Genomic DNA, 17,391 nt, shown 5'->3' with positions numbered 1-17,391 from the left:
AATCCCCTGTTGTCAGCTGGTCTCAGCAGGGTTGTAAGTTACAAGATACCATGGCAACAGAAACCATGTGATTTACGGTATGTAATGTTTAACCAACAAAGGAGAAAATCTGTTATTCGGGAATCTAATACTGATTCACAAACCGAAATTATGCTCAAAAGCATAAAGCATTTCCTTCACTTTATTCATATTTTCTGCTCTGTCTTTCCTTCCAAATTAAATCTTTTAAAAAATTCACTTGCATTGTCTCCTCTGAACCGATTAAACTCTGTCAGCGGAGGGAGAGAAGATGACTGGGAGCAATAAATTGCAATAAGACACACACAGGGGATTCATAGAATGTGCTTTGTACAGTCATGCTGTGCACAAAGCCAGCTTTCACTGCTGTGGCTCAACCTCCCTCTGTCACAACAACACTGTGGCTCCCTCTGCAACGGTGCACCTTTCCACCCAGTCCCAGGTTACAGCTATTTTAAAAGCAGCAACTAAGACGAGGAGTGCTTATTTGGAGAGCAGGTTATTCTCAACAGTTTTCATCCCTCTTCTTCATTCCTGAAAGCTTTGACCAACTCGCCTTTCCAGAAGTCTTGGGTGGCCTCCATTATCTGAACAACTACAACAATTTGTATTTATATAGCTCCTGTAACGTAATAGAACATGCCAAAATGCTTCATAGGAGCATTATCTGACCCAAATGGCCGTTATGCATGTATGAGCTTTGACAATGAGCCGCGCGAGAGGTGCGGGTGAAATCACAGCCAAACCCAATATCACATCCAACATCTGCACAGGCACATTTCCAACAGGGTTACACTGAATGGTGACCAAGAGGGTGAACCATGACCTGATTTCACCCCTGTCCCTAACCCAGAGACACTCAGGCTGATTATAATAGCTCTACTGCCCAGCTGGGTGGGAGTAGCATGAACCAGGGGTTGAGTTGGGGGCCTTCCTGGTGTGTACGTGCCAGCTACTCCTTGGGCAATTTGGAATAGCCAAGCTATTGATTTTAATCTCACGGCTGTTATGTTAAAACGTCCAACCTTTTATTTGCCCTTATTCTGCAGAGTCCTTTCCGCATCTGATTCGGTTTCCCTCCCCAGCCAGTGTAATTATCAGAATCAGCATCTGACTCAATCTCTGTGAAAGGAGTCTGCTCTGATTGTTTTGGGAGCTGAATGCAAGGCACAAGACATCAAATGCTTCTGACAGCAGAAGAAAGGACTGCAGATTAAAAATGTCTTTCAAAAATCAACGCTGAAAGGTTGTCAGGTAAATTAAATCTTTCTTCACACTAATATAAAATCAAATGAAAAGAGCTGAGGCAACAACAGCATATCTGTCACAGATAACCACATCAGTAATATATTTAAATAATAATACTCACCCTCCCATGGCATTGCACATGACAGTCAAGATCCAGAATAGTGTTCAGGTAGAGGTGTTGGAAGGCCAGGGTATAACTTTGCCAGGGTACATTATTCAGACCCTATTTTAAAACTATGAAATCTTTCTCTTGTATACATTTCTATTATCAATTCTTATGATAACAGTTTTAATGGAAACTGTCTATGTAAACTTGTAACACTGTGATTGCACCTTTCTGCCAGTGGGGGCACCACAGTGCAAGGGTAGAAATTGGTATGCATTGCCCCCACTTTTCAAGTGTGAATTTGGATGCAAAACATACCAATTTATCAATAGCATGGACATTTTTTAGGCATCCTCAAAACAGATGTGAGGCCCCTTGAATATGTAAATTAGCATCTAGCACTAATTAAAGGATCCCTCTCAGGGTAGGAGTCAGGAGTTGTTCAGCTCAGGATTCTTCAGTGGCTCCTCATGGCTGCCAACCAAAGATGTTATCAATCATTCAATGTCTTACAAAGGAACTAAGAGAAGCAGGAGTGGTACCCGAACTGCACCCGCTCCCATATCCCTCACCAAGCCCCCTCCCTGGACTTACCAGGGGGCAGCTGTCGGTGGGCAGTCAGCTTGAAATTGGTTTCTCCCTTGCGGCGAGATACCTGTGGAGGTGAGACAAATGCCAGCACTCACCATGAGTATGCAGGTAAAGCCTGAGGACCAATTTCTATTAATCCTTGGGCTTCTTGCTTTGGCACCAAGCCTCTCTCTCCGCAGTCCGACAAGTTTACATTGGCAGTTTCCATTATAAATGCGAACGTAAGGATTTTTACAGGAGAAAGTGGACAGGATTGAATGGGAAATGTGGACAAAGTGAATGGGAAAAGCTGACAGGAAGTGAATGGGAAAAGTGGATGGGAAATGTGCATACAGGTAAGGTTTTTAATATTTTGCAGATTTATGTACATTTTATTAAAATGGAAGCAAGTTGTAAAACATTGTGGAAACACTCGTATCACACAAACCTGATATGAGAACAACGAAACAAAATTAAAGCCATGATGGATTTTTTGGTAGGTATATTACTTAATGCAATACTGAGCAATACAGACAAGGAAGGTCTTAGATTTGATCCCTAGATTGCAATGAGTTAGCTAGCCTTAGGCAGGAGAGCTGCTACATTTGGCCTCAGCACCTCTGGTCTCGGGAGAATATAAATCCTTTGTGCTCCTGATAAATCCTACTGGAAAATGCGTCTGTGGATTGAAGCCTCCTTTTAAATGGTGGAGTAACTTGTTCAAGTTTAACGCTCACAGAGCGTTAAATTAGATTTCGCCATAAAAAGTGTTGTGTATATCTTTTATTGGGGACATTAAAGTAAAATTGTTGAATATACCTTTACACATTTAGTATGGAAATTGTAAACTAAATCACAAAAATAGTGTTTTTTTAACGCAGCAAAGTTGGCTGAGTTCCTCTGTCCTGGCTATTGAATCAGACCAAAGAATGGTTTGACGCATTGAAACTCAGTGAGGAACAACTGGATCCCAAGGGATTTAACCAGTATCCAGCACATTAACTGGAATTAATGGAGCTTTGGAAATCCCTGGTGTCTCTTTGAAGCAAAACGGCAGGGACTGCTTCCTGACGACCATTGTGCATGAACAGGAAAAAGGAAATCACAGAAAATTGAAATAGAAACAGTAAGAGCTGGAGACACTCAGCATGTCTGCCAGCACTCGTCATTTCAAGCATGATTTCCCTGGGATGTCTGACAAAGGCTGAAACTTTAACCTGTCTTTTCTTTTAGTTATACTGATGGACACGTTGTGCAGTTCCAATATTTTATTGTATTAACAGAAGAGTTTATATGCACCACAAAAGAAATATACAAGACAGGTTTAGGCAAGTGAGCAGTCTTACCTTGCTTCCTTCGAGCTCCATCACCGAAGTGCCCCAGTTTAACATACGGACATATGAACTAGGAGCAGGAGTAGGCCACTCGGCCCCTCGAGCCTGTTCCGCCATTCAATAAGTTTTGGCAGAACTGATTACTCCACATTTCCACCTACCCCCAATAACCCCTTGCTTATCAAGAATCTATCTACCTCTGCCTTAAAAATATTCAAAGACTCTGCTTCCATTGCCTTTTGAGGAAGAGACTCACAACCCTCAGAAAAAATTTCTCCTCATCTCTGTCTTAAATGAGTGATCCCTTATTTTTAAACAGTGACACCTGGTTCTAGATTCTCCCACAAGGGGAAACATGCTTTCCACATCCACCCTGTTAAGACCCCTCAGGATCTTATTTGTTTCAATCAAGTTGCCTCTTACTCTTCTAAATTCCAGCAGATACAAGCCTAGCCTGTATCAATCCTTCCTTGTAAGACAGCCCGCCCATTCTAGGTAACAGTCTAGTAAACCTTCTCTGAACTGCCTCCAATGCATTTCCATCCTTCCTTAAACAAGGAGACCAGTACTGTACACAGTACGCCAGATATGGCCTCATCAATGCCCTGTATAGCTGAAGCATAACCTCCTTACTTTTGATTTCAATTCCCCTCACGATAAACGATAACATTCTATTAGCTTTCCTAATTATGTGCTGTACCTGGATACTAACCTTTTGCAATTCATGCACTAGGACACCCAGATCCCTCTGCATCTCAGAACTCTGCAATCACTCACCATGTAGTTAATCTGCTTCTTTGTTATTCTTCCTGCCAAAGTGGACAATTTCACACTTTCCTACATTATATTCCATTTGCCAGGTCTTTGCCCACTCACTTAACCTATCTATATCCCTTCGTAGCCCCCTTATGTCCTCTTCACAAGTTACTTTCCTACCTATCTTTGTGTCATCAGCAAATTTAGTAAACATACCTTTGGTCCCTCAATCTAAGTCATTTAAATAAATTGTAAAAAGTTGAGGCCCCAACACAGATCCCCGTGGCACGCCACTTGTTAAATCTTGCCAACCAGAAAATGACCCATTAATGCCTACTCTCTGTTTCCTGTTAGCTGACCAATCTTCTATCCATGCCAATATGTTACCCCCTACACAGTGAGCTTTTATTTTCTGCAACAACCTTTGAAGTGGCACCTTTTCAAATGTCTTCTGGAAATCTATGTTCAACACATCCACTGGTTTCCCTTTATCCACAGCACATGTAAACCCCTCAAAGAACTCCAATAAATTGGTTAAACATGATTTCCCTGTCACAAAACCATGTTGACTCTGCCTGATTACGTTCAATTTTTCTAAATGCCCTGCTATAACGTCTTTAATAAGAGCTTCTAATATTTTCCCTAAGACAGATGTTAAGCTAACTGGCCTGTAGTTTCCTGCTTTCTGTCTCCCTCCCTTTTTGAATAAAAGAGTTACATTCACCTTTTTCCAATCTAACGGAACCTTCCCTGAATCTAAAGAATTTTGGAAAATTAAAACTGACGCATCAACTATCTCACTAGTCACTTCTTTTAGTACCCTAGGATGATGTCTATCAGGACTCGAGGACTTGCCAACCCGCAGCTCCAACAATTTGTTCAATCCCACTTCCCTGGTGATTGTAATTTTCTTGAGTTCCTCCCTCCCTTCCATTTCCTGACTTACAGCTAATTCTGGGATGTTACTTGTATCCTCTATAGTGAAAACATGACTGGGTCTCCTTAGCAAACGCTAAGGGTTCATCATATATAAGAACTGGAATAGGCCATTCAGCTACTCAAGCCTACTGCACCATTCAATTAAATACATTTAACCGCCTTAGTGCCATATCCCTTAATACTGTTGCTTAGAAAAAAATCTATCGATCTCAATCTTGAAAGCTCCAATTGGCACCCAGATTCCACAGCACTTTGTGGAGTGAATTCTGGATTTCCACAGCCCTTTGTGTGAAAAAGTGATTCCTGATTTCCCTCCTAAATGGCCCTGCTCTAATTTTATATTTATGTCCCCTTGTTCTTTCGTTCTTGATTCCCCACTGGAGGAAATATCTACCCTATCAAATCTTCTTAACATTTTAAACACCTCAATCTGATCATCTCTCAATCTTCTATACTCAAGAGAATACAATTCAACCTGTCTCCTAATTAATTCTCTAAACCCTGGTATCATTCTGAATTTGCGCTGCACTCCCTCCCAGGCTAATATGCCCTTCTTGTGTGTGTGTGTGTGTGTGTGTTGCCCAAGATTGAATGCAGTACTCCAGATGGGAGGGTCTATACAACCAAGGCTCTGTTCAACTGAAGCATAAGTTCCTCCCCATTGTAATCCAGCCACCGGGAAATAAAGGGCAACATTTCATTAGCCTTTTTGATTGCTTTTTGTACCTGTCTACTAGCCTTAAATGAATTTGTGCACTTGCACTCCCAAATCCCTTTGCTCTCTACAGTTACTAGCTTCTCACCACTTGGAGAATACTCTGATTTACAGCAAGAGTGTAAATCCAGCCTCCGCGAGCTCTGAATCTTGGAGCACTGAAAATTTTATTTCTTCGCCACTGAGCTGCTCATTGTTATGAGTTCAATCAATTTTAAAACAATCTTCATCTTCCAAGCATGGAGAAGGAGGCTGCACCTCTTTCGTGGGCAAGACTTGTGAGGAATTACATGACAATGATTTAATAACAATGTAAATCAACTCACCTTAGAATTCTAAAGGCTCAAACAATTTCCTATTCATCCTGATATAGTGTCAGCCTTGGCTCAGTGGTAACACCCTTGCTGCTTAGCCATTAGGTCATGGGTGGGTTAAAGCTCCACTTGAGCACATAATCTAGTCTGACACTTTAATGCAATACTGAGGGAGTGCTGCACTGTTAGACCTGCTCTCTTTCAGATGATACATTAAAGCAAGGTCCTGTCTGTTACGGCACCATTTGAAGTTGAGCAGGGAGATGTTCTATCAATCAACCAACTTCACTAAAATAAATTATTCTCATTGCTATGTGTGGGGCCTTGCTGCGTATGAATTTCCTAAATTACAACAGTGACTACTCGTCAAGCGATAATCCAGAAGGACGCTATATAAATGCCAGTCCTTGCTTTATGTTTTACTTTGATGTGTGATTATTGCACCTTGGCTGGAAACAACTGAGGCAAATTTTAGAAGCCAGTTATACTGTTGCTGTTTTGCATCAACAATTATTGATCTAAATCCAAATGCCTCATCACCAGAACTTTCAAACAAGCACCAAGACGTAGCTTGGCTGGTGGTGAGAAGGGCCCTCCCCATCAGATCCTTCATGCACACCCGAAGTCTCGCCCCCTCCGCACAATGCCCCCACGGTGGCTGTGGTGGGGAAGAGACGGTCGCCCACCTCCTCCTGGAATGTGTCTTTGCAAAGCAGGTGTGGAAAGAGATGCAGTGGTTTTTGTCGAGGTTCATCCCAAGCAGCTCTGTAACACAGGAGTCTGTGCTCTACGGGCTGTTCCCAGGGACGCACACCGAGACAAACATCAACTGCTGCTGGAGGACTATCAATTCGGTGAAAGACGCCCTTTGGTCTGCCCGAAACTTGCTGGTCTTCCAGCGCAAAGAGTTGTCCACCACCGAATGTTGCAGACTGGCACATTCCAAGGTCCAGGACTACGTGCTGAGGGACGCACTAAAGCTTGGGGCAGCCGCAGCAAAGGCTCAATGGGGAAGGACCACTGTGTAAGGTCCCCCCCCACCAAGCTGAACGGAGGGGCTGGATCCATGGGAAACCCCTCGAACTGTATCGTTAATATTCTCAATTGCTGTAAATGTAAAACTGTAATTGACATGACAATTGTGAATCGGAAGGGTTGTGAAGAAACTCATGACAGTATTGAAGGAAACTGATCTCCCTTGCAATGTTTGTATTTTTTGGTGCTGTTTTGAAACTGTTTGGCAATGTAATCTTTACAGATTTTTATGAATAAAGTATATTTTGGAAATAAAAAAAAAATTATTGATCTAAATCCAAAGTGAGGAATAGAGCAGTATGAGATTTCCCTCAGAGAGGTGTCGACACTGCATGAGGAGAAACTCCAGTCTAGAGTCAAGTTTGAAAAATGGTCGTAGAGGTCTTTTATACTTGCACTTTGAAACTTAAGCAGAGTTTTATGTGAAATTAAAAAGTCCAGCCCTGCTCTCTCAAAAAGTAAATTCTGACCAGGGAGCAGAACCATGCACATCTGTGTGAATGCAATTGGGCAGAGCTTTCCCCTGGTGCCCAGAGTGGTTTTACCAGCTACAAATTGCAATTTACACTTAGCAATCTCACACCAGTTGTGAAATATAATGACGACCCAGAAAGCAAGTATTCTCCGAAGTGTACGAATTTTGTCTCGTTGAATTGCCATTCTTACCACCCTAGTTGCTGTGGTGCATGGCGCCCTCTCACCATTCCTGCATGAGTTTAGACAGTGAGCTATTCCACTGTGGGAGCACAATTGTGTCCTCAGCACATGTCCACAGACACAACCATTTCTCACAGGACTGATTAGATAACAAGCAGAAGTGAAAACCCTGGATGATGTTTCCCTATACTCTAGCCCAAGAGCATTGAGACTAATTGCAACACCCCTAATGCTGTCTCGGATCACCTAATTCAGCACAGAGCCAAGATTGAACTTATTACTTTATTAGGCAATCCAAAAGGCATGGCTGCCCTTTCTCCCTTCCCCGGCCACTCTTCTCACCCCATACAAATCCTCATTCCTCTGCACAGAGATAGGTAGTCTAGTTGTGAATTGCCCCATCTTTAGCTGCTTGAATATATTAGCAGCATTAATCATTTAGCCGTTCCTTTAATCCCATCGGACAGCTCGTCAAAAAATAGCCGTAGCAAAAATGACAGCAAGCTCGATGGCTGCTTCATCAATGGTGGATGCCCCTTGAACCTTTCTGGCCTGTAGAGGCTACATGAGCCTATCTTTACTTTTTGATGACAGCCATGATAGTTTTTTAAAAACCTTAAAATTGGAGCAATTAATCTTGGCTATCAGCAGTAACTCTATTAGATAACTCAGGACAGTTAATAATGTTAATTGAAAAGATTTGAACCATTTTACTTATGCCACCTCTGTGTTCCATTTACTCAGGTCTTTTTTCTTATTCCATCTCTGTCTTTCTATTTTTAATTATTTTATTTACCCCTCATTTCTAACCCTTGCCTTATCAAACTATTCCATATCTTCATTTATTTATTTAGAGATACAGCACTGAAACAGGCCCTTTGGCCCACCGAGTCTGTGCCGACCAACAACCACCCATTTATACTAAAATAAAAGCAAAATACTGCGGATGCTGGAAATCTGAAACAAAAACAAGAAATGCTGGATTCACTCAGCAGGTCTGGCAGCATCTGTGGAAAGAGAAGCAGAGTTAACGTTTCGGGTCAGTGACCCTTCTTCGGAACACTTCACTGCCACTTCTCTTCCAGGAATGCCTACCTTGAAGAAGTTCTGCTCTTCTCTCCGACGGGATTTTCGTTTGTCTCTTTTACCTTGTTCACCTTCATTGCTTTCTATTTCCCTCCTGGTGTTGAGTTCCGAAGAAGGGTCACTGACCCGAAACGTTAACTCTGCTTCTCTTTCCACAGATGCTGCCAGACCTGCTGAGTGAATCCAGCATTTCTTGTTTTTGTCCCATTTATACTAACCCTACCGTAATCCCATATTCCCTACCACCTACCTACACTAGGGGCAATTTACAATGGCCAATTTACCTATCACCTGCAAGTCTTTGGCTGTGGGAGGAAACCAGAGCACCTGGCGAAAACCCACATGGTCACAGGGAGAACTTACAAACTCCGTACAGGCAGTACCCAGAATCGAACCCGGGTCCCTGGAGCAGTGAGGCTGCGGTGCTAACCACTGCGCCACTGTGCCGCCCTATCTATCTTTTCATCTATCTTTTAAAGCTTACCTCCCATTTTGGAAATTCACATTGGAAAATATTGACTTCTGGTTGACTCCAAAGCCTAGTTTTTAAACAAATGAAGGGCCATAACCCTACAGATTGACAGTGTCACATAATCATAGAACACAGAAGAGGCCATTCAGCCCATCAAGTCTGTGTCAGCTCTTTCAAAAAGCAATCTAATTAATCCCACTCCAGGCCTTTTCTCCATATTCCTGCAATTAAAGCGCCTTCAAGCACTTAATGTTTTAAAATTGATATGTTTTAGGGATGATTAGGTGTTCCGAGCCGGGCGTGACACGTGCTGGGAATGTATTTCGCGAAACCACGGGCACACAGCCCATGATTTTCTGGTCATTAATTTAAACTGATGGTACAACAACAACAGCAACTGCATTTATATAGCTTCTTTAACATAACAAAACATCCCAAGGCGTTTCACTGGAGTATTATAAAACAAAATATGACACCCAAGACACATAAGGACATATTAGGTCAGATGACCAAAAGTTTGGACAAAGAGGTAGGTTTTAAGGAATGTCTTAAAGGAGGAAAGTGAGGTAGAGAGGCAGAGAGGTGTAGAGAGGATATTCCAGAGCTTAGGGCCTAGGCAACTGAAGGAGTGGCCACAAATGCTGGAGCTATTAAAATTGGGTATGCACAAGAGGCCAGAATTAGAGGAGGGCAGATAGCTTGGAGGGTTGTGGGACCGAAGGAGATTACAGAGATAGGGAGAGGCAAGGTCCTGGAGGGATTTGAAAACAAGGATGAGAATTTTAAAATCAAGACTTTGCTTGACCAGGAGCCAATGATGATCAGCAAGCACACGGGTGATAGACATGGTCCCTATAAGTCCTGCTCCCTACCTGGAGTGCCATATTGCAGAATCACCAATTTTATAATACAGGCAGATTTAAGCCAGGTGTTGCACTGATGTATTTTTGTTAAAGTCTTTAAGAAAAAAACTGTTTGGCAAATTTTTCTTTCTTTAAGTATGGAGTTCTCTTTTTGCCATGTGATGGAGAATGTGCTTTTATTCACAAGTTTACATCATCACATTGTGTTTTTGTAAAGAAACACAAAGAAATGGTTGCTAAACATTGCAAGTTCTAGTTTGTGTTCTTATTTTGTCAACTTCCCTCTTCTTTGTAAGTGGGGCCAGCAGTCAGAAAGAAGAAGCGGCAGATCTTTCATTAATGTAATGTATTTCATGACCTCAGGACGTCCCAAAGAGCTTCACAGCCAATGAAGTACTTTTGAATTGAGGTCACTTCGACAGAGAAAGAGGTTAACTAATTCACGTAAACAGGGTACTTCTCCTCTGTGAGTGTGTAGAATCCCTGAGGGAAGTAGCACACAGCTCCTGTATGACATCTGTACCCAAATTCGCATTGCACAGCTTAGCCTGAATTGTAAATTAATTATATATGTTTACTGAACCTATAATAGGACACAGAGAGTCTTTTCATTCTTTTGTATCTGTGTTAATTTTCTGTCACAACCTCCCTGTATAATAATTAAATTAACCATTTGAGAATCAAAGGATATTTTCAGTTTCCAGCCTAGCTTTCGCTTGCTGTGCACTATTAGGAACCTGGCATCTTACTCCCTATAGATAACTAATGGAAAGTTTTGCATGGCTGAATGGCGAATGAGGATCAGACTCGGCTGTGATGATTCCTCGTTGACACTTGGGGGGAGTGGGTTGGGGTGGTGGTCAGGGAGTGATTTTAAACTGACCCATCCAGCAGAAACCAGATAAGTGGGCAATTAAAATCATCCAGGTTACTTACTCCCTGGAAATCTGCCAGAAGCTCCACGGGGAATTTTAACCTGCTCCCCTGACAGTATAAAATTCCATTTGCAGAACACAGCACAGAACCAGAGACCATTCTAGCAAAGCCTTAACATTGAGTTTAACAACTTTAGATGAACCACTGCTCCCATTTTCTCTTGGATGTTCTGTAGCCAATTACATTTCGTTTGGACCCATCTTTTGTTTTCATACTTGTTGCATTATCACATCCTTGTGCCTTGCACCATCGTCACTTTTTTCATTTAATCACTCCTGCCCTCCATCCTACCACTGATCGTTTCCCTTTTGTTTATTCCCTGCAAGCCACACACCCCTCGCCACCAACCGCACCTCCCACTCCACCCCATTGTGCTTAAAAAACGGTTCATTTCTAACAATCATCTGTTCAGATGAAAGAACATCAGCCCGAAACATTAACTGCATACATCTCTCATCATAGATGCTGCCTGAGTGTTTTCCAGCATTTTCAGTTTTTATTAAAGGAAAGGTTTTATATGTAATTCCTACTATCAGTCCTAATTACAATAGTGACTACACTTCAGAAACAGTACTTCATTGGCTGTAAAGTGCTTTGAGATGTCCTGAGGTTGTGAAAGGTGCTATATAAATGCAAATTCTTTCTAACTGTTTGATATTTTCAGCAATTGGTGTCGCCATACAAAAAAGCCTCTCTCCCAAATACAGTACTTGGCACTTTGACATTTTGGTGCTTTTGTCAACTTTCAATGCACAGTCCCCACCTTTCCAATGGAGGTTTACCAAACAGTAAACTTACTATTCCTCATGAATTCAATAGCTGTGAAACTCCAGGTTTCTCTGCTCCCTGCCTAATCAACAGAAGTCAACTCCAGCCAAAAACTCGGGGAAAGAACACACGTATGGAACTTTCATATGATTTCCATCCAAATGCATTTACTCATTTGTTATTTATATTGCACAGCATGATTGCAGCCCATTAGTTATTTCATATTTATTGCAGTATTCTGATATTCCATTAGAGAGAATTACTTTGTGCAGTGGTCTGTTACTCTGGGCATTCAAAGGGTGCTCTGTGCCAAGCCAGCACTTCTGGGCAAAGGAATGCACATATCATCCAGGATTCCCGCTCCTGATTGCTACCTGTTGACCACTGCGGTGGGGTGTATGATGACCGCTGCAGTCAAATAGTCTACCGCTGTCTGGGCTCACAGATTGGGCAGGGCAGTTGGACAAGGATACTGAAGGCTGACTGTGTCTGTGGACTATTTGGCCCAGAAGGAGTTAGGACGTTCAGGGGAAGAGAGAAGAAAACTGAGGGGTTCGGGGACAGAGTGTCAGGTGAAATGATGCATTTTTTCCACTTTTTCCAATCGGTTTTTGTTCACTGCCACTGTTCCAACTGAGGCGGAAGGAATGCACTGTTTTTCTAGTTCCACTTCTCCACAAGTGACAACAGAAATTTAAATGTTTACCCAGTTGCTGATACAGTCAATCATAGACTCTATTTTTATCCCAGAATAAAATACACCAACCAGGTTTCTTTAATAAACAACAAAATTATCAGTTTATTATAAAACAAGACATAACCAGTAATGAAGCAAAGCATTAACACACAGAGTGAAATATGAAAGTTCCCTTTTTACCTTAGCCCCACACATACACGCATATACACACCGGTTAACTAGAAAAAAATAGAGATTTTATTTTTAGAGCTCTGTTACAAAAAAAAGACAAAAAAGAATACTTTGGCCAAATACTTGCTAATTCTTGAAGAAAAAAAGAGAAGATATGGAAAGATGTCAATTGTCCCTTTTTGGTTTGGCATCCCAAATATGCACAGATGGCTGTCACTGGGATCCTTTTCTGGAGCAATTCGTTTAAGCGGCATCGAGGATTTTCCAGGTTTTTCCAACGTCTCAGGAGAAATGCGGCAACCGGGGTTTCAAGCAGGTCTTTCCGGACGAATGTAGCATCAATTTCTCTATTTCCTACATTCGCTTCTAAAAGCTTCTCAAAGAGATGGCAAAGCTGGCAGGCTTTTCAAAGCGATGGAACAGGCTGAGCTGGGGGTGGTTTGTCCTTCAGGTTGATTTGTAAAACTCCAACTGACTGTCCAAAGTGAAACCAAAACAATATCTCAAGAGTCAAGCCTCCTGACCCCTATAAATCTTGACCTGTCACTTCTCTGTAAACATCTCCCCAAAGTCAAAAAGACTCCTGCTGGGTATTTATCTGAAGACAGGTGACTTACAGTACATGTTGTTTGAAAATCAAGTCCAAAAGACCTTCCGTAACCTCTTTTTAAAAAGAAAACACAAAGTCCAACATCTATGGAATCCTTTTTTTCAGTTTGAAAACACAAGTCCTCAAAATTTAATAAAAAATGGAAATACTTTCAAAACACCACACAGATAAATGTTGTATCTGTAGCACTTCAATCCTTTGTCATCAACACATTACTCCTTCCCAGACATGCTTATTTCATACAAGGTGCCCAGACTGTGAACAAGCAGGGTACTAGCTGGCCCATTACCCAATTTTCAGTAACACTTTAGCTCAGTGCAAAAAACAGCTCTTAAATAAGAACTTAAATTCTGGAAATAACTGCAGGTACTTCAGCATTTCAAAAAAAACACTAACCTTTAAGATAGAAAACCTTTGTCAGAACGCTGCCCGAATCACTTGATAGTCTCTATTTATTTCATACATTGGAGGCCCTACTGTACATTTCCAGAATTTTCAGTTCTAATTCTGTATTTGTAGAATGTTCAGTTTTTTTTACCTGTTCCAGTCCCTAACGTAAGGGATGGGTTTCAATCCAGCTACAAATTTTAGTTTTGTGTGGAGGAGAGAGAGAAAAAGGGAACGAATTGAGAAGCCTTCGCTTCAAAAACATAAACATGATTCCACGCGCGAATGTATCGAGTGACGTACAGAGGCATAATTTTACCTTGTTGATAGAGAGGACATAAATCTATGGCTCACATAGTAAACACTTACTGGTTCGAAATATTGGACCCGCAAAAAAAGCACCGATTAGAGCAGGAGATGAAGAGAATCACAAAGCAGAACAAACGCCAAGCATCGCTGCCTCATGCTATTATTCATGAGCTATGGAGGAACTTGGCAGGCTATGCCTTCAGATTACTGATGAAATGTACACACAAAAACAGCAGCAGCAGCAAATCACACACACACACACACACATACATAGAGTAAAACCTACTTTAGCATAGTAGATATTGAGCAATTCAATTCAAAACAGACTTACCTCATTCCCAAAAAGAGAAGAATGTAGAAATGAAAGAAGCCAAAGCAAACCCATGAAAGATTGTGTCTGGCGAGGGGCTGCAGTCAGCAGCTGTGAGGCTGGCTCACAATTATGGGCTTGGTTTGTGTGTCACTCTGCCTGGGTACAGTCTGTTCTGTCTGATTGTGCTTCCCCACTAGATGGCAGAGTACCTGTTATGCGTGCACAATATATAAGAAAAACACATTTGTTTAAAATCCATCCGACATCTAAATATTCAGCAGCCAAATAAACAGGCAAATTTATAACATAAGTAATAAATTCTGTGAAATAATTCACACAGAATAATGAAATACTTCACCTGCAAAATATTCACAACACAGTGTGAAGAAATGTTGGGTCAGAATTCAGAAAGTTAACTGCTGAAGTAGAGGATTCACAAAATAACTTGGGTTCTCCCTCTCTTTTAGATGCTTGTCACTGATTTGAACTGTTCAGCATTGGCAGATCCGAGAAGTGAATAGGAAATGAACACTGGCACCACCTAATGTTCACAGCAGGTACTGAATAATGTTTGCACTGCTTGCCCACCCAGGGATCTATAGACTTATCCCCACAATCTGCAATGGATTCTCAACTGCAACATTCTAAACATTTAGACATAACTGAGACGTTCCAAAGAATAATTGTCCTTTTCTCACTCTTCTGCATAAAGTCTTTCAATCGTAACATATATAGTAAATTGATTTTAATATTCTCATCCTTGTTATGAAACCCCTCCACCCTCCCTAGCTCTGTAGCCTTCTCCTACCCTCCAAGATCTCTGTGCTCCTCCAATTCTGGTCTCTTGCGCATCCCTGATTTTCTTCGCTCCAACAGTGGCAGCTGTGTCTTCAACAACAACAATGACTTGCATTTATAGAGCGCCCTTAGCAAAACGTCCCAAGATACTTAACAAGAGGGTTATCAATTTTAAAAAAACATTTTTGACACCAAACCACAGAAGGAGATATCAGGACTGATGACCAACAAAAAGCATCTTAAAAGGGGAAGAGAGAGATAGAGAGATTTTGGGAGGGAATTCCAGAGCTTACGGCCCAGGCAGCTGGAAGCACAACTGCCAATGGTGGAGCGATTAAAGTTGAAGGTGAGTAAGAGGCCAGAACTGAAGGAGTGCCAAGATCTCAAAGGTCTGTGGGGCTGGAGGAAGTTACCAAGATAGGGAAAGGTGAGGCCATGAAGAGATTTGAAAACAATGATGAGGATTTTGAAATTGAGGTGTGGTCAGACTGGGAGCCATTGTAGGTCAGTGAGCAGAGGGATGATGAGTGAACGAGACTTGGTGCTAGTTCAGATACGGGCAGCAGAGTGTGGATGAGCACAGGTTTATGGAGGGTAGAAGATGTTAGGTCAGCCAGGAAAGCATTGGAATAGTCATCCCTAGAGGTAACAAAATCATGGATGAGGATTTCAGCAGCAGATGAGTGTTGGAGTTAGGCGCTTATTACAGAGGTGGAAGTAGGCAGTCTTGGTGATAGAATGGATACGTTGGGGGAAGCTCATCTCAGGGTCAAACACAATACCAAGGTTGCCAACAGTCAGTTGGCAGGGATGCAAACGATGGCCAAAGGACAGAGTTTGTGGTGGGAACTGAAGACAATGGCTTCAATCTTCCCAATATTTAGTTGGAGGATGTTGGACAAGCATTGTGACAAACCAGAGACAATGGAGGGGTCAGCAGTTTAGGCTTGAAGCTCCGAATTCCCTCCCTAAGCCTCTCTGCTGTCTGAAATGCCAATGGTCTAAATTGGCACACATTAAGGACACATAATTATCCATAATAAAAAATTAATTGACAGTTATTGAGAAGTTGATAGTCTCAATGGATAGATACATCTTGAGGAAAAGAGGCCTAGCATAATTAATCAAGAACTCATGCTTGTGCCTTACAACTTATACAGAAGCAATGGGGCCAGAGTTAGACCTTACCAATGAATGATACAAATGAGAATCTAATTGGACAGAAAGGCTCAAATGTCACAACCAAAGAGTCAGGAGGAAGAGAGAGAACGGAAGAGTAATCCTTGAACTGGTAGAAAGGAGATTATTTGTGACCAAAATCTGCCCATATTTTGAAAAACAAATACTGAATTTTGGATTCAACTGCAAGTTCCCCCTCCAACCCCGACTTGGAACTATATCGTCGTTCCTTCAATGTCACTGGGTCAAAATCCTGGAACTCCCTTCCTAACAGCACTAAAATAAAAGCAAAATACTGCGGATGCTGGAAATCTGAAATAAAAACAAGAAATGCTGGAACCACTCAGCAGGTCTGGCAGCATCTGTGGAAAGGGAAGCAGAGTTAACGTTTCGGGTCAGTGACCCTTCATCGGAACTGACAAATATTAGAAAAGTCACAGGTTATAAGCAAGTGAGGTGGGGGTGGGGCAAGAGATAACAAAGGAGGTCTAGATTGGACCAGGCCACATAGCTGACCAAAAGGTCACGGAGCAAAGGCAAACAATATGTTAATGGTGTGTTGAAAGACAAAGCATTAGTACAGATTAGGTGTAAATACACTGAATATTGAACAGCAGCAAGTGCAAACCTGAAAAAAAACAGTGGGTAAGCAAACTGAACAAACTAAGATGAAATGAAATAAATGCAAAAAATGTAAAAAGGAATGCAAAAAAAAAGGAAGAAAAAATAAAACTAAAAATGACTAAAAATGAAAGTAAAGTGGGGGGCTGTCATGCTCTGAAATTATTGAACTCAATGTTCACTGACAGAATATTAGATAAAAAGGAATTTAAAAAGCATGTTATCCAGTGGATGTATGGAAACAAAATAATGGACTGGAATTATACTGCAGAAGGTGCAAAGCCCAAGTGTATGAGGGTGCAGCTACATTACCACTTTTATGCTGAGATGGTCAGTGTGCAGTATTTTGGTTTGGTGAAAAAGTCAGGTCCCATCCAATTTTGGAATGTACTAAAATCAAATGGTGTGAGATCCTCTTAGACCCCCTTTCACATTACTTGTGGGGTTTGGCACCATGTAGAGTATAACTTCAGTCTGGTGTAGAGCTGG

The 17,391-nt window shown here is 41.6% G+C and overlaps 1 protein-coding gene across 2 annotated transcripts in view; it reads right to left on the bottom strand.

Annotated features, from left to right (window-relative positions):
- apc2 (APC regulator of WNT signaling pathway 2) overlaps window positions 1–14,383 on the bottom strand; it is a 193,718-nt gene extending 179,335 nt beyond the window's left edge. For both annotated transcript variants that reach the window (XM_068016183.1, XM_068016184.1), the window contains exon 1: window positions 14,323–14,383. In XM_068016183.1, the coding sequence (XP_067872284.1) occupies window positions 14,323–14,376 (54 nt within the window). In that variant the 5' untranslated portion in view covers window positions 14,377–14,383. The remainder of the gene's footprint in view (window positions 1–14,322) is intronic.
- Between the last annotated feature and the right edge of the window lie 3,008 nt (window positions 14,384–17,391).

Source organism: Heterodontus francisci, chromosome 36 (genome assembly GCF_036365525.1).
Source record: "Heterodontus francisci isolate sHetFra1 chromosome 36, sHetFra1.hap1, whole genome shotgun sequence".
Taxonomy (NCBI): domain Eukaryota; kingdom Metazoa; phylum Chordata; class Chondrichthyes; order Heterodontiformes; family Heterodontidae; genus Heterodontus; species Heterodontus francisci.
This window is presented reverse-complemented; position numbering and strand designations above follow the sequence as displayed.